Source organism: Oculina patagonica, chromosome 10, assembly GCF_052425735.1.
Source record: "Oculina patagonica isolate OP01 chromosome 10, crgOcupat, whole genome shotgun sequence".
NCBI lineage: Eukaryota > Metazoa > Cnidaria > Anthozoa > Scleractinia > Oculinidae > Oculina > Oculina patagonica.
Window position 1 is genome coordinate 3,968,650 of NC_135767.1, and position 23,740 is coordinate 3,992,389.

General features: G+C 38.9%; 3 protein-coding genes across 3 annotated transcripts; 2 read left to right on the forward strand and 1 right to left on the reverse strand.

Annotated features, from left to right (window-relative positions):
- The first annotated feature begins 256 nt into the window (after positions 1 to 256).
- LOC144628622 (L-threonine ammonia-lyase-like) lies at positions 257 to 8,399 on the forward strand. Its single transcript, XM_078486759.1, has 7 exons — positions 257 to 621; positions 1,812 to 2,008; positions 3,380 to 3,510; positions 5,233 to 5,381; positions 5,995 to 6,087; positions 7,753 to 7,825; positions 8,187 to 8,399. The coding sequence occupies exons 1-7, from the start codon at positions 429 to 431 to the stop codon at positions 8,356 to 8,358; spliced, it is 1,008 nt and encodes a 335-aa protein (XP_078342885.1). The 5' UTR covers positions 257 to 428; the 3' UTR covers positions 8,359 to 8,399.
- Positions 8,400 to 9,440: 1,041 nt separating this feature from the next.
- Positions 9,441 to 10,678, reverse strand: LOC144628330 (centromere protein L-like). The gene has a single exon (XM_078486432.1). It carries the CDS (start codon positions 10,676 to 10,678, stop codon positions 9,482 to 9,484), a length of 1,197 nt encoding a protein of 398 aa, XP_078342558.1. The 3' UTR covers positions 9,441 to 9,481.
- Positions 10,679 to 10,719: 41 nt separating this feature from the next.
- LOC144628341 (protein SEC13 homolog) lies at positions 10,720 to 22,365 on the forward strand. The gene is made up of 13 exons (XM_078486443.1): positions 10,720 to 10,812; positions 10,925 to 10,969; positions 11,464 to 11,579; positions 13,560 to 13,641; positions 14,922 to 14,991; positions 15,248 to 15,337; positions 16,178 to 16,221; positions 19,538 to 19,594; positions 20,051 to 20,124; positions 20,227 to 20,347; positions 20,931 to 20,990; positions 21,121 to 21,207; positions 21,861 to 22,365. The coding sequence occupies exons 1-13, from the start codon at positions 10,720 to 10,722 to the stop codon at positions 21,942 to 21,944; spliced, it is 1,023 nt and encodes a 340-aa protein (XP_078342569.1). The 3' UTR covers positions 21,945 to 22,365.
- The last annotated feature ends 1,375 nt before the right edge of the window (positions 22,366 to 23,740 follow it).

The window sequence follows — 23,740 nt, forward strand, 5'->3', positions numbered from 1 at the left end:
ACTTCCTGTTTTTCTCCTGAGAAATGAAAATATTACACCCCCTTAAGAAGAAGAACATGATGCTTGGGGGTTAAATAATCGTCGTAAATAGGAAAGAACGAGCATGACAATAGTTCCTCTATTGGGCCGAGCTAAAAAAGCTTACTGGTTTTCACTAGCGACGCAAGCACAAGCGCAAGCACAAGCACAAGCACAAGTGCAAGAATAACAGCTCTTATTTCACCGTGAAAACGGCTTCGACTCAAGCAAAAGAACAAGCGCATTGCAGTTTTATGCCTGTGCTTGTGCTTACGGCAAGCACAAGAACAAGGATCAAAATTTGTCCTTTTTGCGTGATTGCGCTTTGTGTTTGCGTCGCTTGTGAAAACTAGGCTTTACCCCTCCCGCCCCTTCTTGTTTTTTTCTCGGCCCAATCCTCCTTCGTGCGCATGAGCCAACTGATCAACGAAAAGCAAATCATGGGGGAGCTAATTTCACGAAAAGATGTGGAGCAAGCGGTTGAAGCAATCAAAGAAAGCCCTATGGTTATCAGAACACCTCTACTCCAAAATGCTGAAAGTATATTTGGCTTTAAAGACCAGTGCAAATTGCATTTAAAACTAGAGAGCATGCAAAACACAGGTGAACCCATCGTTGGTTATCATTGCAGTACATTTTTTTTAATGTCATTCTTTAGTATGACTAGTATTAGCTAGTATTTGGTGAGACTGGTGAGAAATCAAGGCTTTTCTCATATTTGAAAATTGTGTTTCTGAGAATTAACATGTTGGTCTGGTCATCTTGCTCTATGAAATTTGTACCCCACTCTTAATATTGAAACCAGTTTTAAGAACAATTTTTTAAACCAAGGATAAGACTTCAGTTTCTGATAAGAATTCAGCTGTTAAAATCAAGAACAGCCTTTTTAAAATAAGGAAATAAACTCTGATCCTATGTCGTGTGATTTGATTGTTATGAATATTGTTTTTAAAACAAAATTCCAGGTTTTAGAGGGCCTTTTGCTGGCATAGGCGGTGCGGGAAAACAGAGGAAACTCCTTTATGATAGGAATGGGGAAGCTCATCATATCGCTCAGGGGTGTAAATTTTGGATTTTCCAATAAGCTTCTCCATCCTTTTCATATGGGAGTCCCCCAAAGTATTTCGGGCGATGTGGCAGCTTTCGCGAGGTTTCACATGAATGGCTTGCTAACTTTCGAGAGAACAGTAGAACAAACAACAGGAACAATGTCCCTAGCCCCCAGAACAAGAGCAACTGCTACACTAGAGGACCAGTAGAATTACAAGCTTATTGATCCTGCTACATTATTGAGTAAATGTTTTGGTGAATTTGAAAGTGCATGGCTACTGATAAAAATATGATAATTCTTTTTCATAACTGGAGTGGAGTGGAGGGGTAGACAGGGGTATTGGCCCAGGAAGGAGGGTACTCAATTATGTTCTTTTATACAGGGAGGCTCCACATGAGGCCCTAACTCATACCTTTTCATTTTTGGACAACAATGGCAATAATAATGATGATGATGATGATAATAATTGAATAATAATAATTTTAATAGTAATAATAATAATAATTCCTGTGCCTGTACACAGGCTAGTTTCTCCCTGATTCACTTGTGTTCTTGCTTTTACTGCTGAAAATGCGCTGAAAGCTGATGGTTTTTATTAAAAAGGATGACGTGTGGAAGTAAATAGATAAATAAATTGATATATCAATGAGGCCAAACGATATGGGCTCTCAGCTAATCTTTAATTTTTTCAGCAAATTGAAAAAAAAAATTAATGAGTTCCTTTTTATTCTTAACATGGCAGGGTCATTTAAAGTGCGTGGTATTGTTAACCAGTTTGTTAACATCCCTTCAGAGGTTATTAACAGTAAGAAAAACCTTGTGTCTATGTCTGCTGGGAATTATGGAAAAGCATTTGCATTTGCTACAAGGGAACAAAACCTTCCAGCATCCTTATGTATGCCAGAGAGTGCTCCTATCAGTAGAGCAAAATTAATTGAGGTATGTAGGGTAAATGAGGACATTTTCACACCTGTCTATCTGAGGCCCTGCCAGGGTAAATTCCGACAAGCGACGCGGCACAAAAAGTAGCGACAGCATATAAAATAAAATTGTGACAAACGACAACCCTTTTGGAAAAACTTAAATTCCGACAAGGACAAGCAATTTCCCTTCAATTCAACTACCGACAGCGACGAGAGTTGCGAAAAAACAGCGACACAGGATAATTTTAAATTTAAACAAGCGACATGGGATCCCCCCTGGCAGGGCCCCAGTTAAGGAGAGGGAGAGGGATAGCTTGAGGAGGGAGGGTTTGAAAACTGAGATAGGAGAAACCAAAGTCATCAGGTTTCTGGTTGTCAAGGTTGCTGATTTCTGTGGTATGAAGTGACTAGGAGTATTTGCTATTTCCCTTATTCTTGTGCAGGATGCTAGTCCATTTGCAAGTTATCCCCTGGATTTTGTTAGTTACTCTAACCCTTCACTTCGTTTATTTATACTCCTGGATAGAGAGTTCTAGAAACACTATGAGGGCAATACTGGCCAAGAACACATGCATCAAAGATATCACCAGGCAGAAACCTAGAGCTTTGAATCTATAGTCCAATGTACTGACTACCATGCCTTTCAACAGGGGGAGGGATGGAAGAGGAAAAGTGATAAGGAGGTGTGCTGCTGGGGGCCCTGAACATCCAGACCCTGGAATAAGAGGGGCCGGTCGTTCTCAAAAATAGTTTTTCTTAGCGAGGGGGACATGGGGGCACCCTGAACACCGCATACACAAACACCGCATCACCGCAAGAAAATTTGACGAAACACCGTCACCGCAATATAATCAAGTTACTTTTGAATGAAAACGGCTTGCTGTTGGCAGCTAAAGCGTATTAATGATCAACTAGACAATAGTTGACTGTATTTTGTTACAATGGTATATGTCCTATAATATGCTAGTATTAGAAAGAACGGATAAACGGAGATGGCAGAGCTAAATTTAGTTCTGCAAGTGTCAGACAAGAAACCGTAACACCGCAAATAATTTCGTTTCACCGAAAACCGTAGGTTTAAAAACAAAAACATCGCACACCGCAGGGTTTGAGATCACCGCAACATCGCAAGTTTGGATTTATTCACCGCAACACTGCATAAAAATAATGGCAACACCGCAAAACCGCAAACCCCCATGTCCCCCTCCTTAGCCTTTCGGGCCTTAGTTTGGTCAAAAAATAAGGTGGGGCCCGGGCCGGCCCCTCCCCTAAATCCGCCACTGCGTTGGAAGGTTTTCATTATTTGATTTATTGTCAGTATCTTTAAGTTAGTAAAATCTTACAGGTTTTAATATTTGCAATAATTCCAATGCAAGCTGACTTACAGAGTTTTGGTGTTCAAGTGGAAAGAATGCCCACAAGTGCTTTACAAGAAACTGTTGATCGTCATGTTGCCGAGGATGGCATGCATTTCCTGCATCCATTTGACGACCTTCATCTAATTGCTGGTTATGCAAGGTATTTGTTCAGTCAAAAGTAAAAGCAAAGTAAATTTTTAGAGAAATAATGTGATAAGGTCAGGGGACAAGATAAAGTCAAAGTCAGGCAGTATTTATGCCTAGTGGCCCATTAGGCCAGAGCTTATCCTGGTTACTGTATCATATACAGATCCATCTCTGCCCCCCCCCCTCCCAGAATTTAATTTGCCAATACCCATTTATACACCTAGGTGAACAGAGGCAAGTGTCTTGCCCAGAAACACAATGCAAATGGGTGGTGCTCAAGCTTGGACTGCTTGATCCAGTGTCCAGTGCACCATGAACCTTTAGGCCACTGCGCCTCCTGTAAAGTGTAATAATGAGCCAATATAAATGAGATTTACTCATGCCATAAATAATTTTTTTATTTATTGTCTTAGCTCAGCCTAGGTTTCTTAAACTCTTGTCTAGTTGCAGTGCCATTAGAAACATTTAATTTTTAACTGCGCTGCGCAGTTCTTGCTCTGCACGGGGTTTATTATTATTATTATTATTTTTTTTTTTCGTTTTGTCGGTGACCAGACCCAGACCTCCACTCGGTCGAGCTTGAAGTCATGCGATGTTTAGAAGCTACAAATCAGTAACAAATGGAAAAATTTTCTCCTTTTTGTCTTTATAAAGTATGTTTAGTGTGAACTATTCGATTTTGAAGCGTTTGGTTCATGGAAAATACTAAATTTCCACGCTTTCAAAGAGAAATATAATTTAGCGGGCCAGAATCTATGAATAAATACCATTACGTTGGTGGAAAAGAATGTGCTGACATGACAAGTTTCACTTTCGATCGGCTAGACCTCGAGTCACGTAATTTTTCAAAGCTATCCAGCCACCTTTGAAATCTTTGCGAATCCTTTGGTCTTTACTTAAAAAATTCAGTGTGAAGTATTTTGAAGCGTTTGAATCAAAGAAAATACTAAAATTTGATGCTTTAAAAGAAAAATTCGCTTTAGCGGGCAAGAATTTACATTTATTTACATTACGTCTGTGTCCTGGAATGTGCTGGCATTAGCAAATTTGTACTTTCACAAGGCACCGATTGGCAAGAATCACGCAATGCTCTGAAAGCTTGACTGCTACAAATAGAAACTAAACAATTTTTGGAGCTGTGTCATCTAGAGGATTTCTATTCCATTTTCGGAGCTGGTTATTTAATCTTTTAACGGTAATTCAAGACAACACTGGATGCTGATTTAAAATATTTTTTGTTTCAAGGATCAGGATCGTGGGAATTAAATTTGGCCAGCATTAGCATATAAGAAAAATATTTAATTTCGGATGGAACTAGTCAACCATGAAATGTCACGCAAGGTGTTTTCCTACCATCTTGTTTGTCAGCCGCAACATTGTTCGACGCAGGTAAAGGGGATAACGGGGGGGGGGGGTGCATTTTTTGTTTCCCCCCCCCCACATGGCTCCCCTAAAGTGCTCACGAGACCAGCGCAGTTGTAAGCTCTAGGAGCTCTTGTTTTTTGGTAAATTTATCTTACGTCAGCTTCTCAGCCTTCTGAAGAAAAATGTTTGTAAAATGACCCAAAAAATTTGAGCAGAACAATTTAGGTTATAGGAGTTACCATAATTGACAAGTTAGATGCTGACTTGTCTAGTTGACACACCACAAAATTTCAGCATAATTACAATATGTTAGTGAGGAGAAGTGAAACTGTTAAGTTGATCTTATATTTTTATTGATCAAACCTTGTAGTGCTGGTCTTGAGATATTAGAAGAAGTTCCAGAGCCTGATGTGGTGCTTGTGTGTTGTGGAGGTGGTGGTCTGCTCTCTGGGGTGGCAGCAGCCATTAAACTCACAGGGAATAAATCAACAAGAATATTTGGTGTTGAGCCAGAAGGTGGTACGTATTTTGTTGCCAGACTTTCAATATATTTTTTTTGCTTTGCTGATAATGATATCAACTAACCTATTAGAGGGGCTGGAGCATTTTGGATAGTGGGGGGCTAAGACTGTCCCAAAAATACTTGGCAGGTTTTTATATTTGGAGCAACTTTTTTTCCGTTCTAGCAATTTTTTGTTTTCTGAGCAGTTTCTAGACTGAAGATTTCCGAAGATTCTCCAATCGTTGATTTTTGAACTTTTACGGAGACAAACGAAGTTTCCCGAAGACTTCCAAGGAAGTTTCGAAGATGTTTGAACTCATGAAATGAAACAAAATATCTTGACAAACCAATTTTACTTGGCGCTCACAATATTTTCAGCACCAAAACGTGGGGGAGGGGGGGGGCTACAGTCCCCCTACCCCCCTGCCTCACCGCCTATGCCTATTGGCCTGTGCCTCCTGCAGCTTCCGCAGAAGGTCATGGGTTCAACTGTCACTGGGGTCTAAGAAGTTTTTCTTTGTCAAATACCTACGACAACTGAATTTACACATTTCTGATATTTTGTATTATAATTTTTATTATTACTTTGTAAGAAGTGAGGTTAAGAAAGATTATTTGTTAATCTTGCAGCTCCTACAATGTACCTGAGCAAACAGCAAGGTCATGCTGTCAGTGTGAAGTCAACAAATACCATTGCTGCAGGACTGGCCCCACCTTATGCAGGTGAGTTGAAACTAAACTATTTGTTAAGTATTGGTTTCTAGTCTGTAATAAATTATTGGTGGAGTGTCTATTTTTGCCTTATAATCACACTTAGCAGGTAGATTGGTATAATTTTATAGAGAACCAAAGTGGATTATCAATACCAGCATTATCTTCTGTTTTACCGTATTTTCTCGATTAAACGCCGGGCCCCGAATAAACGCCGGGTCTCCAAGGTAGAGTGGTAAGTAAGCCTTTTAGCCATTTATTTGAGGTGTAATATGCTTTAGGAATGATGGAAAGATACGTTCATGTCACAAATAATGATAAAAAACCCTTGTTTAACTCTTTCACTGCTGACTTTTCTGTTGACCTTACTCCCCCGCAGTGCTGCATTTTTTTCACAGTGCGTTGAATCACACAGTCACGCATTATATTCAACAATATCTTTCGTTCTATTCAAGAAATTTAATTAAGATTTTCAGGAGTTGTGCCTAACATTATTCTACATCATATAAAGCCACCTTTTCATAAATTCTTTGCATTCTGGTCCTTTCAGCAATTTCGTTCGCCACCTGATATATATAAGCTTCCTTCCCAAGCGTGAAGGTTGAAACCATTGTTTTGCAATAGCCGCGTCTCAAATACCCAATCTGTTCATTGAAATCGCTTGATTCGTAAACCACAACTGTTATATTCTCGGCGAAAGTCGGCTAGAATCTTGTCCGAAGCACTCTTTGATTGAAAATTTCTCATTCGACGCCATGTTTAAATGTCCTTTGGCCGTAAACAGCAACATTGTAATATGAATTTGTCAATAATACTCCGCCATTATATGCAAACGGCAAAAGATCGTACTCGTCACGCTTTCCAGTTCTCCTAGAGGGTAACTGAAGTAATTATTGATCATAGCGTCCCTATTGAAGACAGTTTTGAAAGGAAATCTGGGATTGTTTATCATGTCGAGAAAACTCGACATCCGCACTCAGAGTCACGAAATGAAATGTTGAGTTTTCTCGACAACCGCAGCGAAAGAGTTAATAAACATTTTGCTCAAATAAACTGCACCATTCAAATAAACGCCGGATCCACAGAGCCAAGTTTGAAATAAATGCTGGGGTGTTTAATTGAGAAAATACAGTACCCATGTAACTTGATAAGGGGTTTGCTACCCCCTCCCCCTGGTTGTAATGCCAGTCTATTGCAGGTACACCTAATTGCAATAAGGTTGTCATAGAAAAAAGGAAAAAGGAAAAAGTCAAATAGGAATTAATTAAGCGCATGCATGAAATTTATTTGTACAAATGGCCTCAAAATGCTTCAAAATACGAATAAATCAATTAATCTTGTTACAGCATAAAAATGTGGACTTAAAAAGTGCAGATAAAACTCGTGAAATTTCTGTAAATGCTACCAGTTATGAAACTAAGCTAATTAATTCCTATTTACCTTTTTTCGTTTTTACTTTTTTCTATGACAACGTTATTGCAATTAGGTGTAAATCCAAAGCATTTGGTTATTTGCCCTGGCTAAGAGTTTGCCAATACTTATTTATTCTCCTGGGTGCAGAGAGGCACTGTGAGAGTCAACACGCAACACAACGAACCCTGCCATAACTCAAGTCCAGTGCACTAATCATGCATTAGGCCACCATGCCTGCCACTAATACTTTTTTCATACATTTAGGGAAAAACACTTTTCGTCATGTTCAAGAGTACGTGGAAGACATTATTCTAGTGACAGATGATGAAATAAAGAGGTAAGAATTTGATTTTTTTAATACTGGAATGTTACAGTTCAGCATTTTTACTCTTCTTCAAGAACACTGAGCTTACCAGGTTTTCAAGTAGTGTGTAGTGTGAATTGCACTTCAATTTATAAATTTTCGAACCTGCTAAATAATCAGCAATTCAAACTTCCAGGACCCATTGCCTAGTTCCTATATGGCTTTTTCCAGGCCTTTGCGGTCAATCCGTTTTAGTCACATCAACGGGAACACAGCCAAACCAGATCGACCGCGGTGAAAAAAAACGGCCTAGGAACTAGGCAACAGGACCTGAACAAGCCCTTTTTATAACTCTATTTTGCATAACCAGCTACAATATATTTTTTTGGCACAGTGCAGTGAAGACATTTTTCCATGCTGGTCTTGTGGTTGAACCTTCTGGTGCTGCAGCATTTGCTGCTCTACAAGCAAACAAAGTCCCTGGTGTTTTGCCAGAAAGCAATGTTGTTGTCATGGTTACAGGAGGAAATGTTACACCAGAGGAACTGTGTAATCTGATTAGTTAACAAAATAGGGTTTTGTAATTCCCGCACATACCATAGAAAAATTCCTTCTTTCTTCTTCAATTCATATTTCTTTTGTGCTTTACTTCAAATTATCCAACTGTACAGTATTCCAGTGTAAGTGTATGTGTTATAAAATTTACAATAACAGTAAATAAGAAATTTAAAATGTTCTTTTCTAAAATGTATACGTACTAGTAAAAGATAATACATAAGTTCATAAGTATAAAAGTACAATGCGTTATTTACTCTTTTATAGTCCCAAAAGATGTACAATGCTGTAAGATTTAATGATAGTGAAATAAAAATACAATTATTATAATAAAAACTTGTGAGGTTTTTTTTTTACAGTAGTCTGCATAACTATGGGTTCTGGCAGTGCCAATGCCATTGTTTTCATGCTGTTGGTGCTCTTAGAACTCTTATCATGGAGGCTACAGTCTCCTTTGTTTAAATTTGTAAATGAAGAGTACATAAAATTATGGCTAATGTATCTTTAGCCTCCCACGCAGTCGTAGTCGCTTTTAGGGGTGATTGTGTTTCATTCCTCCCACAATATCGCCCCTAAGGGCCTCTTCACATGATCCCGGTTGACCAGGCTGGCCCAGTTACCAAGATCTCGGCTCACTCCTATTTTCTTTGTAAAAATTTTGGTGTGTTCAGATGAGAAGGTGGGCCAGCCCGGTTACCGATATCTCAATTTGCGCAACTGAGATCTTGTCATCCGGGAAGATAATTTTCCCACATGAACACTCCAGCCTGGTCACCGGGATGCAACTTTTTTTTTTGAGAAAATAGCTTTCCTTTTGTAACTGGGAAGTCAAAATGGCATGATTTTGCCTGGTATCGTTGCAACTTTATGTGATGCAATTTTGGTTTGGTCTCCATATAAACAGACGTAAAAATTTGCCCTGGTAACCAAGACAACCTGTTTACCAGGCTCGTATGAAGAGGCCCTTAAAATGACTGCGTGGAAGGCAGTAGTTTTCATTTTGATGGGTCATGCAATCCTTCCCTGTAACAAAAGATTGTGTGATGTGACATACTGCTAAGGAAGGTACTTCAGAATCTGGGTGACCAAAAAACTATTTAAAAACTTATTGTCTCTTCAAGTTCCTTGTTAATTTCACAATCTTCCATAAAACTCCTTTGTCAAAGCAGCTCTTGTTAGTTGTTCTAAAATGTGGTCAGTGTAGCGAGGATGCACAATCTTGAGCTTCCCTTCAGAAGCAATGTAAGCAATAGCTGTTCTTACCCTTGTTAAAGGCAATCCTTCCAAATTGATTCTAAAATGATGATAAAAATGTGATTGCAAAGCGTTGAGAAAAGTTGTTGACTCCTCTTCTGTAAAAATGAGCGAGTTGTTACTGTGAACACTCTCCCAAAGGTCTTTTGCGTCCTTGCCATCGATGCTAAAAAGAATTCTGCTAAGTCCATTCACCGAAGATGCGTCGTAACAAAGTTCAACTGGTGTAGATTTTCCAGGGGAACTCATTCCAGCCCAGAGAGAAAAATACCAGCCAAGATCGACGGATGAAAAAGTCATTGGGGTGATTCTACAGTCAAACTTGCTCTCAAACCAACTTATCAAACTTCTGGCAAGGTTAACAGGCCCGTTGATTAGACAGATAGGTAAACAAGTAAAGTGATCTTGAAGTCTTCTGTCGTCTTCTTCGTTCCCCACAGAGCAAAATATTGTTGTCAAAATCGGAGAAGACGATTTTGTTTTGGTAGGTTTTGATGTGTCAAAACTGTGTACGATTATTTTGACAGCTGAAAATTTCGACCCTTCAGCTGAAAGATCTTTAAAAACAGAGACATTCGTCCTGAATTTTCTATCTTTAAAGTCACCATCTTCTTCAATTAAGAGTTGTTTTTCTGTGTCTAATTGTAGATGCGCCGACAGTTGTTCTCCAAAAGTTTTCAAAGCACTGGCAGTGCGATCAAAGTTGTAAAGGGGTGAAGTTTGGTAAACTCGAAGCGTTTTACCCACAATTTCTTGAACGGGATCCTTAGCTTGTTCGTTATTCCTTCCAGTTAGTGAAACTGCACTCGTTGATCTTTCGGAAGACTTTGGAGTTGATGCACTTCGATCGATCTCGCTCGTGGCCTTGCGTGATCGAATGTTTTCACTGACTTCTACAGTTTCTGGCTGGCTTCGCGAAGTACGGCCTGTTTTTGGTGTTTTCACGTACGGTGTGTGCCTTCTTGAAAGCCAAGGTGTGCGAGCAGACTTACTACTCTTTCCAGTCCTAGAACTAAAGCGAGTAAACTTGCCTCTGCCAGTAAAATTTGCTTCGGACGGTGTTGACAATTCCGCCATTTTGCAACGAATTTTCAAATTTTCCGCGTCGATTCGTTTGCATGGTTACCAAGCATAGAAGGAGCGGTTACCTCTGCGTCTGCACGGAAGCGAGGTACTTCTGCCACGTTGAGATTTCAGAGTGGACGAAAATGGTGAGATTTGAATTGTTTTGGCACTTTCTTGCATTATAATTGCTGCTTCCGGGCAGTTTTTTAGCTGGTAACCTGTTGTTTGAATGTGGAATTCTTCTTCTTTACCATGAAGGTGTCGGTGTTGAATACAGTGGATACCTCGCACGAGGATATGATCGTAAGTAACTGAGAAGATTTTGACTGTTTTACAAAATATAATCTTACTGAGTTTGAAATTGCCGGTTGATTTCGCGAGTTGAGCTTCAGAGAAAGTGATAATATACCAGAGCACTTGTATCTATAATCTTTCTTGTTGGCACTTTTACTAAGAGTTCTGATTTGGCTGAAGATCAAATCAATGAAATTAAAATTGTCTAGAAAGCTGGATTCATCAAGCTTGTACAGTTGTAGCTAAATGTAATTTGTCAAACTAAGAATATCACAAATAAGATGTGACGTATCACAAAGGATCATACATGTCTGTACTGACCATTTCAGCTGAGTAAATGAACCGTGAATTTATTCAGTAAAACTTGTACTTTTATCAATGCCTTTAGAAAGGAACTTTGAATATAAATACCTTGTACTTTGAAAGTGTTTACAGAAAAAAAATTTGCTGATCACTTCAACTGTGGCCTTTCTCAAAAAATTCTATTTTAACTTGTTATTTAGCATGATGCACAAATGGATTATTATGGTAAAAAGCTTGCGACCTGTTCATCTGACCGAACAGTAAAGATCTTTGAAATCAATGGAGCAACTCAAACACTAGTGGCTACTCTGAGAGGGTAGGTATTAGAATGTTTTACTTAAAAATAAATTAAAACTTATCATTCTCGACATTACTAATTGAACCAAATCGAATGTTCGATTAATCGAACTTAATCAACCCCAATCTCGCAAACGGGTTCAATTGAGTTTGGTAATCAAACACAATCAAACTCACATCAAACTCTCACAAAAAAATTGAGCAATCAAATGCACGATTGCGTTCGATTGGGCTTGATTGAGTTCAGTTGAGTTCAATTACTAAATAGTTAAATAAGTAATGTTTGGACTACTTCACACTGCACGATCATGGATGCAGATCCCATTAAAGCCTCAGATTCAGAGAATTTGTTTAACTTTACTTGTCAAAACGTGCTCCATGGCCTTATGTTACAATACTGTACAACCTATACACCTTATGCATGTTACATCAGTTGTTTAAATTTCACCCCTAGCCTCGTTTACACAAAATTCTTCTCAAACTTCTGGTACACATGTACATTAATACTGATTTCATGTGGGTATTCTTTTCATCTTTGCTGCTTTGGGAATTCATTTAGGATAAAATTTGCTAGTTTGTTCTTTAAAAGGGAGGCTTGGAGGTGAGATGAGCTAGTCAGATAAAAACATGCATAACAGCTATTGTGTAGTTCCATAAATTATCCATACCTCAATGGAAAGGATTTTTCCTAAGACCCCCCACCCTTCTGGAAATTCCAGTTAAGCTTCATGCAATCTTTTCCTTAAAGATTTTGGCCTTTGAGACCCCTCCCCAGGGCTGTCACTAAGGGCCGGGGGCCGGGGATTTTCCCCGGCTACAACGACTTTGAGCCCCGGCTACTTTGACTGATACAAAACCAAAACATTGGAAAGAGAAAAATACATCAAATGACAAAATCATAAATTAAAAAACAAACCAATAGTTTATTAGTGCAAATTATTATTACCGTATTTTCTCGGTTATAAGACGCACCCCAAACTTGGCAACTTTGTCATGCTAAGTTTCCAAAGTGAAAATTTTCCGAAAACACTCGGTTACAGGACGCACCATGAGTTTGGGAGTTAAAAAGATGCAGTCATCAATTTAAGGACAGTTCTCCTTACAGAATTTGAATGTTTGAATGTTGTTCATACTTCTTGGTACAATTTTCAAGCAAAGAGGTAGCATGTCTTGCTAATATAAGGCGTAAATTAGCTCGAGGTAAACATTTTTCATCGTTCATGCTTCGATCTTGGCTGCTTAGTAACCTGGCAAATGTGTAGTTTCCAGTGACCACTGAGTTTGTAGCTTGGTTACCAAGTTCTCAAGCACGCTTCGTACTGCTTCGCACTTTGTTTATCGAGTGGTTTTCAACGATTCTCAGGCTTTTTTGGTGTTTCCTTGTCTTCTAAAGTCATTTATCAACTTTCCAAGATGAGGAAGGTTTGTTTAATATGAGTATGCCTGATTTTCTTTGTCTGTTTCAACATAATGCTGACATGTATATGTAAGCAGTCATTACCAAAACTTGTCAACTCGGATAATAAACTTTTCGTTGAAACTTGCTGTTTCTTGTTCTGGAGGTGTAAAATACTATACAGTTCAATGACAAACACTAAGAGTTTTCTTTTTTCTTGTTTTTACTGCAAGTTCCTGTATAATGACGACCATAAGATTTTCCTCGTAGAGAAAGAGAAAGTAGTAGGTTACAGTGGTGTAAAAATTGCATAAAAAACAATTCATATTAGGAACAATTTTGTTGTTTCCTAAACTCCACAACCCTCACCCCCCCCCCCCCCCATCAACAGCCAACACTGGAAAAATCTTGTCCCCCGGCTACATTTTTCGTTTCCCCACCTACTTGAAAAATTAGTGACAGCCCTGTCTCCCATGCCAAGGAATTTCCAATGCCTTTTGCAGGGGGAGAACAGACATTTTCTGAAACCACACATTAGAGTGCATGTTATATGATCGAAATTTGATAATGTGTACTCAAACACGGTGATATTACAATCAATAGGCATGAAGGCCCAGTCTGGCAAGTAAGTTGGGCTCATCCTATGTTTGGAAATCTACTGGCTTCATGTTCTTATGATAGAAAGGTGAGTTACATAAAATAAACTCCCCTGTGAAGTTTGTGTTTTAATTCCAGGTTTTCAACAAATCCATGTAATAATGACCAAATGGAACTTGTTCAAGCAATGTTCATGTGCAAAGGAATTTGTAATTCCATTGGTCTTATTTCCAAGCTGACTAAGATTCAGTCAGTCAGTCAGTCAGTCAGTCAGTCAGTCAGTCAGTCAGTCAGTCAGTCATCTATCTTATGCTATTTTCAAAGATTAGAACATAAGATAACCAATCCCATATTAAATGATGCATTTCTTTACGCCAAAAAACATACTAAATCTGTTAGTTTATTAAATGATGATGAAGCATTAGGAATTCTCTCCGATAATGACACATCAGCCCCACAACTTTCAACGAATTCTTGCTCTAAAATTAAACATAGGTTAAGAAAAAATTATTTCCAAAATTGGTCAAAGGTCCGAAATTGCGCGTCAGTTAGCTCTAGAGAAAAATTCACTCACAAAGAAGTTAAAAAAGATTACCAATTAGAAGAGTATCTCACTACAGTTAAAAATCCAGCGCATCGAATAAAAATAACTAAACTAAGATTAGGGGTACATTCCCTACGCATACAGACTGGAAAATATGAAAATGCAGGAGCATCCATACCAGTTGAAGAAAGAAAGTGCTTGGTATGTAAGGAAAACCACATAGAGGACGAACAGCATTTTTTAATGTATTGCAAAGGATATAATGATATTAGAAAAGAGCTTCATTCAATCGTGTCACAAACTGATCCTCGCTTTGTAGATTTAACTGATCATGAAAAAATAAAGTACCTTCTTAAACTAGATAATTATGCTACCTCTAGAATCATAGCTAAATATATCTTCCTAATGTTTCAAAAAAGAAAAGAAATTTTAAATTGAAAGTTATATCAATAAATAGTTGTATAATTAATAGTCCAATAATTACCGTAAACGTTTGCATTGTAATTTCATTGTTTGTTATTAAGTAATTTGTTAGCATAGTTGCTATAACACCTTTATTGTAACTAGACCAATACCTCCCTTTGGAGTGTAAGGCACAATAAAGATTTACTGTTACTGTTACTGTTACTGTTAGTCAGTCAGTCAGTCAGTCAGTCAGTCAGTCAGTCAGTCAGGTGAACAGGTGAAAATTGACTGATTATTATAACAAATAAAGTGGCATCGACGTAAAACTTAACCCACCCTGCAAATATTATTACCAACTACATGTACAGGTAGCATTATCATTGTTATAACTACATGTATAAATTGACTTTTTTATCCAGGTTATTATTTGGAAAGAAACAAGTAATGGATGGGCAAAACTTCAAGAATTTTGTAATCATGATTCTTCAGGTAAAGACAAGATAATTTGTCAGAAAACGTGTATTTTATTATTAATATTATTGTTTGTCAATCGAAATTTACACTAAGGATAAAATTGAACCACAACACAGTCACTTTGTCAGTCAGCCAGTCAGTCGTTTTTCCTGTATTAGACCATGCTTTAGAAATGTGGTCCCGATGCTATATATTCCCTGAATTCACAGAGATCAACTGTGCAACATTTCAGTCAAAACCTCTATTAATCAACATGTTTATCTTCTTACAGTAAATGCTATATCCTGGGCCTCTCCAGACTATGGTTTGATGTTAGCTTGTGGGTCATCAGATGGCTCTATCTCTATTATAAGTAGTTCAGGTTTGTATTCAGTGCTTATTTCTTTCTTTAATGATGGTACACAATGTTGATTTAGTGCCATCGGATCTGACAATGTTACATACAACATTACGTCTTTGCTCAAAACATCAATGTTATAATTTGGTAAATAAAACTGCTGGAGCGATCTGTGGTCATAGCTTAAAATATAAAAATGGTTTAATTTGGTATTGAAATTGTTTCGCCAAAAAAAAATTATCATCAGACTAAAACCTAAGTTATGAATTGTAACTAAATGAAGACTGCAATCACAAGAACAAAGCCAGACTGTGACTTATGAATGGCAATCTCATCGTTTTAGCTTCGCCCACTATAACAAGTAAATGGTTCATTGAGCATTGGAAAGTGCAGTATAGATGCTTGATTTAATAATAACTTTATTTATCCTGGTAGACCGGTCAGTCAATCAAGGAGATTGACTGGTATCAATCGGTGACCAGGGTATCTTGCAGACGTGTGAGGCGCGGTGGCCTAATGGTTAGTGTGCTGGACTCTGGATCGTGCAGTCTGGGTTCAAGCCCTGGCCAGGTCACTGTGTTGTGTTTTTAGGCAAGACACTCTCATACTGCCTCTCTGCCCAGGTGTAGAATGGGTTAATTTACTGCTGGGGGTAACCCTGCGATGGACTAGCATCCCATCCAAGGGGGAGTAGAAGTACTCCTAGTTGCTAAATGCTACAGAAACTGGGGAAAGCTCTGGCCTGATGGACCAATTGGCTCCACAGCAGGCTTAATTACCATTTTACCTTACCTATCTTGCGGGCTCTTCTATATTTTTTTCACAGTTTAGGTTCTTATTGAACACCTTATTTTTCATTTTCAGGTGATGGGACATGGGATACAAAGAAAATAAATAATGCACACACAGTAAGTTGATTCAAATATCATTAATTCTGTCCATAAACAATGCAAAAAAATTTAACACTCATTGCTCAGTATTGTCTTGGCAGCTTACTTCTATGAACTGTCAAGATGTAGCAGTTGAGTAAGAGTCACTCTTGGTGCTGTTCACATGCAAGGTCTTAATTTGTGATCTGGTGTGTTGTAAAGATCAAGTACATTTTATTACGAACAATCCTGCTCTTAAATACAGTAGAATTCTGATTTTTTTAGCCAGGGGAATCTAAAACTGTGTTGAGAAATGGGGAGGTTCAAAAGTACTATCCAAGGGAAACGAAATGTGGTTTGCAAAAACGGGAGTTTTGATAAAACAAGAGTTTGGGAAATCAGTATTCTACTGTAAAGTTGTTTCTTACAGTACCGCCTGGAATCATATGCACATCAGCCGCGGGTTTCCCGAGGTGGACGCGCGGGTAGTGCACGCGGTTTGCCCGTGCGTCCACCTTGGGAGGAACGAACGAAGCACGAGACGAAACCGAGACGAAACCGAGGGAATCACACGTTCTTCAAAGCCGCGTCTTCGTGCTTTTAATTGCCTTTGTTAGCTTTATTGTTGCTCTCCATTGTTAGGTTTTTGACACCGTCACCCAAGAGATTTGATCGGAAACCACAACAAACAAAAGAGAACGCTGGTTCGTCCAAAAAATCAGCGGAATAACCCGGAATAATATTTTGATCCCGCCGCCTGCGAAAAACGTGCGACATTGAAGAGAACGTTTTTAATATTCGCCTAAACATCAAAATATCACAGGATTATTCCTTGCCCTGTTTTAAATGTACTATAAACCGCAGCTACAAACTGAGTTGACGAGTTTTAAATCGAAAATCCATCGAAAGTTGTTTGCTGTTCACGATTCGATTACCGTAATTTCATTCAAGATTTGCATAGTTAAACATAATTGTTGACGCGTACTTGTCCTCACGTTGTCTTATTTGTTCTGTTTTTTATTAGACAAGTAAATATTATTTCGCCTGCTTGCACTCAAATTCATTTTATTACCGGTTTTCTTGTCCCTTTGCAATTTTTTGAATCAGAGACTGCCAGACCGGCACAACCAGTTGAATTTTTGCATATTCATTCGACCAACATATTTTAGGTAGTTTTCCGCACGATGTGACAAAAGTTTTACATTCAAAAATAAAAAAAAGATCAAACCCTAAGAAGGAAAATTATCGGCACAAGATATGAGATTTTAAAAAATACAAATTCTAAACGTGCAACGCAAGCGCTCGTTCATTCACGTGGCGTTGCTTGACACTTCTCAGAAATCGATCAACTTTGCTCAGCTTGGTCGCGCGCGAAAAATTTTGTTCTTCTTAAGGACTCTTAAAGAAGGGAAGGAAAATTTCTGAAACGGTCAGGGAATTACAAGATGTAGTTGGGTTGGAGATCGAAGGAAGAACTGTCGGGAAGTTGTTGCAGAAAACACAATTTGTCAATTGCCGAAAAGCTGCGAAATGACAAGTTTATTCATCGAGTTGTTTACCAGCATACCGAATGTCTGGGAAGGCGATACAGGATTCATGTTCTTTGTAGTTGTTTCTGACTACCATCGAGCCGAAAATTACGAACCCAACGTCAAATTTAGAACTGACCGAAAATAGCTATTCTGATCGGCGTGAAATAATTCTTATCGGCAAAAATCTAGTTGAACGGCAAATGAACTTTTGGTGGGGAAGCCGACAATTGTCGGCATTTGTCGCTCGAAAGAGAACACATTCCCCGCAAATAAATGTCATTGATTTCTTAATCTTCTGTGAAACTTTTATTCGATCTTAATAAACGCTCGCCTTGTTAAGTAACAGACTTTAAATACGTTCGTTTTCATAACTAGACATTGCAAGAAAACATGCCAAGCGTGACCTTTGCGACCTTTATTTACACACGGGCGTCGATCTGTCAGATCATTTGAAGATAAGAAATCCTTGGCGCGGCTGCAAAAAGATTTTCGCTTCCTTCATTTTCGGATGAATGAATCGAGAGAATTGCTTTTACAGGCCTCATTAATTTCGATTTTTTCATTCACGTTTTGCTTTTTTGAAAAAATTAATACTTTCGCGAAGCGACAAGTTTCGACTCAAAAGCTTCTCATGCTAGCACGCACGGAACATTCAATACGAACCCGTGAAGATCTTGAAGTTCAACAAAATTTACCGGTAATCCCATAAAAACTGTTTGAAAGAAATTTGCATTTCGTTGCTGAATACGGTGTAAGCAAGTTGTAAATGTGAGAAAAAATCCATTGAAACGAAAACAATAAAAACAACAATAGCCGACAGATCCTTTTGTGTCGGCCTTTCGTCCATTTGACCGAAATGAATTTCTGACCTCGGTTTTCATTCGTGAACCGCGCGGGTTTCGTTCGTGAACCGCGTGGTTTCGTCTCGTTCCTCCCGCGTGCAATTCAGGCGTTCTGCCCTCGAGCTTCACGCGTGCCAATGTGCATATGATTCCAGGCGGTACTGTACCTTAATGGTGCAGTTAAATGTGTCGGAGCAGAGAGGGGTCCTTTTTAACTGCCATTTTGTTGCTAAGAAAGGTTACATATTAAAATTTGGATGAATAGGAAGATTACGTGTAGTGGTTTATGCCACTTAGGGCGTCTTTTCATGAGAGCCGATATGAGTTTTGTCCTGGGATGAATTTCGTCCCGGGATGAAAAAAAATTCATTTTATATGAACGTGTTCATCCCGGGATGCCGGGACGTAAGTCGTCCCGCCCCAGTTGAATTCATCTCGCCCTTGCTTTACATTACATTACATTTCATCCTGGAAAGACTGTTTACTTGGCAGTTTTCGTCACGCTTCATCCCGGGATGACATTTCATCCCGGTGCTTAGGACAGGGATGAAATCGTCCCAGGATGAGTTCATCCCGGGACGAAATAACTCATCCCAGGAGGAAATCATGTAGACAGCAACAAGAAAATGTCCAGACACCGAGATGAATTCATCCCGGGCCGAAATCGTGTAGACAGCAACAAGAAAATGACCAGACACCGAGATGAGTTCATCCCGGGACGAAATAACTCATCCCGGGATGAAATCATGTAGACAGCAACAAGAAAATGACCAGACACCGAGATGAATTCATCCTAGGACGAAAGTCTCTCGGGACCGAAAACTCTCATGTAAAGAGGCCCTTACACAACACAAACTATTCAGTTTGGATTTCTTTATTATTGGCTCTTGTGCCCTTTCTCCAGGAACATGCCTGCAGAACTCATAATTCCTGTTTGAATAACTGGATGCTATCATGATTGTTCATGTTTGTTTTGTGTAGATTGGTTGTAATGCTGTTAGCTGGGCACCATCAGTCTCACCTGGATCGTTACTGGAGGTAATGCAAATGTTAGCAAAGATAAATTGGATTTTTTATGATCGCGATTGCCTCCTTTTAATTAATACACTGTACAGCCCAATTATATATCTGCTAGAAGGAACAGAAAATGATAAATTATGCCTTTTGTTAAGAAATTACTTATGGTTAGTTGTTGCTAATTTAAAAGGCTGGAAGTTTCTCTTGTAAAATTCTCAATATTGTACCCCAGTACTCGAGGCTTTGTTGCCAGAATACTGTAATGCAGCCCAATTATCCACTAGAACAGACAGACAGCGATGAGTGCCTCTCATTAAGAAATTAATTATGATTGGTTGTAGTTTATTTAAACTGCCGGAAGTTTCATTAAATTGCAACTATTGTAACCACAGTACTTGAGACATTGCTGCCAGAAGACAGTTTTGTTTGAAAACAAAATTTTCTCTGACAGAGCGGATTGTTTTTTTTTTCTGTTAGCCTGGAGCCAAGTCAGGTGTTTTAGTCAAAAGATTTGTCACAGGAGGATGTGATAACTTGGTTAAAGTATGGAAGTAAGCTACATGTCAATTATTTTTCTTATGCTGACCTGTGTGATATTTGATTGTCCTAAACTGTCAACCTTATCCTAACACTTTTTTTTGTGATATTTAAAGAGAAGTTGATGGGCAGTGGGTCGAGGAAGAAAAATTAGAAGCACACAGTGACTGGGTCAGAGATGTGGCCTGGGCACCTAATGTTGGCCTTCCTGTCAGCACCATAGCATCATGCTCTCAGGTAAAGACGTCATGTGTTACACTGTAGGTGATGGATGTGTCAAAAATTCAATGCGCTGGACATTTGTTAGGTTGCCCAAGTACATATTTTTGGTTCTAATCAGTAAAATCCAAATGTAACAAGGTGCCAGGGGATTGGATAAAGGTATTAATTACAAAAGGAGTTTATTAAACTGTTTTTTTTTTTTTCCAATACAAGTACATTAATTTCACGTTAATTTTGTATATTATACCAGGGACTTTGTTAAAATTGAAGTTTTATTGTATCCACTTAACACTGTGTGTAGACGCTCTGTGAGATCTGAGTGTCTTTCAAAAGGATAACACAATGATAGGTTCTAGAATCTTTTGACCTCTAGATCAAGTCTGTTGCACTTACCATTGTTTGGTAATACCAAAGACCTTAAGTTAAAGAGAAAGTTGTTCCTTTTGTACCATTGTAATTCCCATGCCCCACATCTACTTGTCTAGTTGGCAGAAATATAGTTTATTGCTTTTAATGCTGATCACCATCAGAAGATTCCTTATTAATTTTTTTGTTGAGTGTGGTAAAAAATAATGAATTGTGTTTGATTTTTGCTTAGGATTGTCGTGTAGTAATCTGGACAAAGAATGAAGTTGGTGGAGGAACATGGACATCAAAGGTAAAAGTGACTTTGTATCTGAGAAGTAATGATGAGCTGTAGTACTTACATATTTTTAATCAATTTGATTATTCTTTAATTAAACCACTTCCCTTTGGGTTTAACCATGTGTTGCTGCAATACATTGCAGGTTGTAAAAAAGTTTGGTGATGTCGTGTGGCATGTCAGTTGGTCTGTTACAGGAAACATTTTAGCTGTATCTGGTGGGGACAACAAGGTAAAGTAGTAAAGGCTAGCTATAATGTGTATGTATGTAAAGCAATGTTTCATATTGATGTGTTAATTATCAACAGTAAACAGTATGAAACTATCTCAGTATCTGTACACAAACAGCTTGAGAGCGATGTCTCTGTCACTGCTGCTATTTTAGAGACTAATGAAGTTAATTTACATCAAAGGAGTGTTGCATGTCACAGTGCAAATAAGGGATGCAAAGGAGACTGTATTAGAGAGATTTAGCATGACGTTTGTTTTCGTGGATATGGGATTTTTCCCGTATTAATTTTTTCAGAGGGATTTATTTTAAATTCAATAAAAAAGGTGACCAAAAAAAAGTGAGCTTGCGTTTGCCGTACAGTCATTTTTAATCTCTCTGTTGTCATTCAATACCTATGGGAAGAGAGTGTTGTGTGACAATTTATTCATTTCAAGTAAGGGATGCAAAGGAGACTGTACATGTACTCCTGCTACAAAGGTCATTAGAGAGTTTGGTTCTGAGAATTTGGCAGTACATCAAGACAATCTCCCAGTTGATGAATTTCGTTATTCTCATTACCTATCTGCTTGACAATGTATTGATATGTAAAGAGAATATAAATGTTAGTCACTTGTGGGAATCAAAGCTAAACATGTGAGTTATTCTTTCTATAGGTGAGCTTATGGAAGGAGTCACTGGAAGGACAGTGGGTTTGTGTTAGTGACGTGTACAAAGGTCAAGGTCAGGAGCCACAATGATGTCACATAGCCTTATATAGACATTGAACATTTTTAAGAATAACTACAGAGAAATTGTACATGATGTAAGATACATCTGTCTTATGCCACGAGGACACCCGGTTCGGCTTGTTAAATAGCAGGAGTTGGAGAGAGATGTTGGTTTGGGAATTACCGGTATGCAGACAGCATTGATTATGCCGAGTCAATTTGTTCTGTTACTGCTGAGGGATCTGTAGCAGTTTGTAAACTGATGTGAACGTCAGAGTGAGTCAGCGGTTAATCTTGCTGCTGTCAGTGTCGACTGTACTTGAAATGGAAACTAAAAAATGCACACCCTTGAAACATCCCCTATTAGTTTTAGTTTTAGCCAACTGACTTTCCCATTCTTGAATGGTTTATAATAATATTGAATTGTGAATAAACTCAAACATTGCTGTCAGAGATTTATTGACTTGAAAGTTCTCTTAAAAAGTAAAAGCTTTTCTGACTATTTTTAAGTCAGAAAACCTTCAAAATAACAGTTCAGTAATTAACTTAATTAATGTAATAATAAACCAAAACGGAACAAGTTTTGAAAAGGCTGGGTCAAGTAACATACAACAGATTTAATGTTTCGAGCCACGGCATTTGTGACTTTTGTTTAATTAATAGCAACGTATGTACAAGTGCAAACAAGTGAACATTAAGCACAGTCATTTGTATAAAACACCCCTAACTGAAAGATACAAAACTGTGGGCGAGTTGGTGGATTAGTAGTGTCACGGCAATCTGCACTGACTGTGCTCATGCTTGTGTCGTTTGCGGCCTTGCTGGTGTAAACAGCGACACAAGTGCAAGCAAAAAAGGTCATTGCTGTCTTTGATAATTTGATCATATACCAGGGAGGAGGGGCATCTCCAGGCAAAACAGTGGTTTAGTCTTCCCTGCCAGTGGGACGTCACGTCATTTGTTTCCCTTTGATGGTGTCCCCACACTAAACTGAGTAAAACAAGTGAAGTACTAATTTGCTGTAATGTGACGTCACACTGGTCTTGGTGACTTGATCGCAAGGGATGACTGTCAACAACAGAGTCGCCCCTCCCTCCTGGCATATACTGTTTTTATGTTGCTGGTGCAAATATCCACCGAGAATTTTTCCGTGGGATTTGTGTCAGACTGGAATCCGCATTCATGAAGAAATTCCTCCACTCTGTCTGGTGAGTGCACAACAGTGTAGAACGAACTTCTGGATGGTTTCGCTCGAATTCGCTTCTTTTTGTTTTCTTCGGCACTAACAGCGCGTTTTGGTCGCCGTCTTCTTCGACGGGCGCGTTCTGTCTCCGGGTTGACGAATGCAACCTGATTAGGAGCCCGGCGGTTTGACTGAGGGACACCCGGTTTGCGCTTATTGGCTCTGAGCATTGCAATGGTGATGGACTCGCTATCTTCTAGCAAACAGTGCGGCACGCCAAACATGTAGATTCTGCCAAAGTGTACGGCGAATTCGTAACAGCCATGCAACTGAGAATCGAAATCTCTCTTTAGTAGCCGCAGCTGTTGAAAGAACTTCTCTGTGAAACGACGAAATGCATATTCGCTACTGGTAAAGCCCCGGAAAGCCCTCCGACCTTCTTCTAACAAAGCGAGATGGCGCGCAATGTTATCGTGTGTCTGGTGACATGGCCCGTCATATGGCGTCAGCGTCACGTGATCATGTTGATTCCGACTTCCTTCAAACAACAGCAGACTGGCGTCTTCCACAAAGCAGCCACTCATGAGCGACACCCTGTCACGTGATGCCTGTGTAGTCATTTTGCCCAGCTCTCTCTCCACTG

Excerpts from the sequence above, each read along its gene's own strand:
- LOC144628622 (XM_078486759.1), top strand. The coding sequence starts at position 429 with ATGAGCCAACTGATCAACGAAAAGCAAATCATGGGGGAGCTAATTTCA. Across the intron at positions 3,511-5,232 it reads CTAATTGCTGGTTATGCAAG|TGCTGGTCTTGAGATATTAG; the intron begins GTATTTGTTCAG and ends CAAACCTTGTAG. Across the intron at positions 5,382-5,994 it reads TGGTGTTGAGCCAGAAGGTG|CTCCTACAATGTACCTGAGC; the intron begins GTACGTATTTTG and ends TTAATCTTGCAG.
- LOC144628330 (XM_078486432.1), bottom strand. The coding sequence starts at position 10,678 with ATGGCGGAATTGTCAACACCGTCCGAAGCAAATTTTACTGGCAGAGGC.
- LOC144628341 (XM_078486443.1), top strand. The coding sequence starts at position 10,720 with ATGGTTACCAAGCATAGAAGGAGCGGTTACCTCTGCGTCTGCACGGAA. Across the intron at positions 13,642-14,921 it reads CATGTTCTTATGATAGAAAG|GTTATTATTTGGAAAGAAAC; the intron begins GTGAGTTACATA and ends TTTTTTATCCAG. Across the intron at positions 20,125-20,226 it reads AACTTGGTTAAAGTATGGAA|AGAAGTTGATGGGCAGTGGG; the intron begins GTAAGCTACATG and ends TGATATTTAAAG.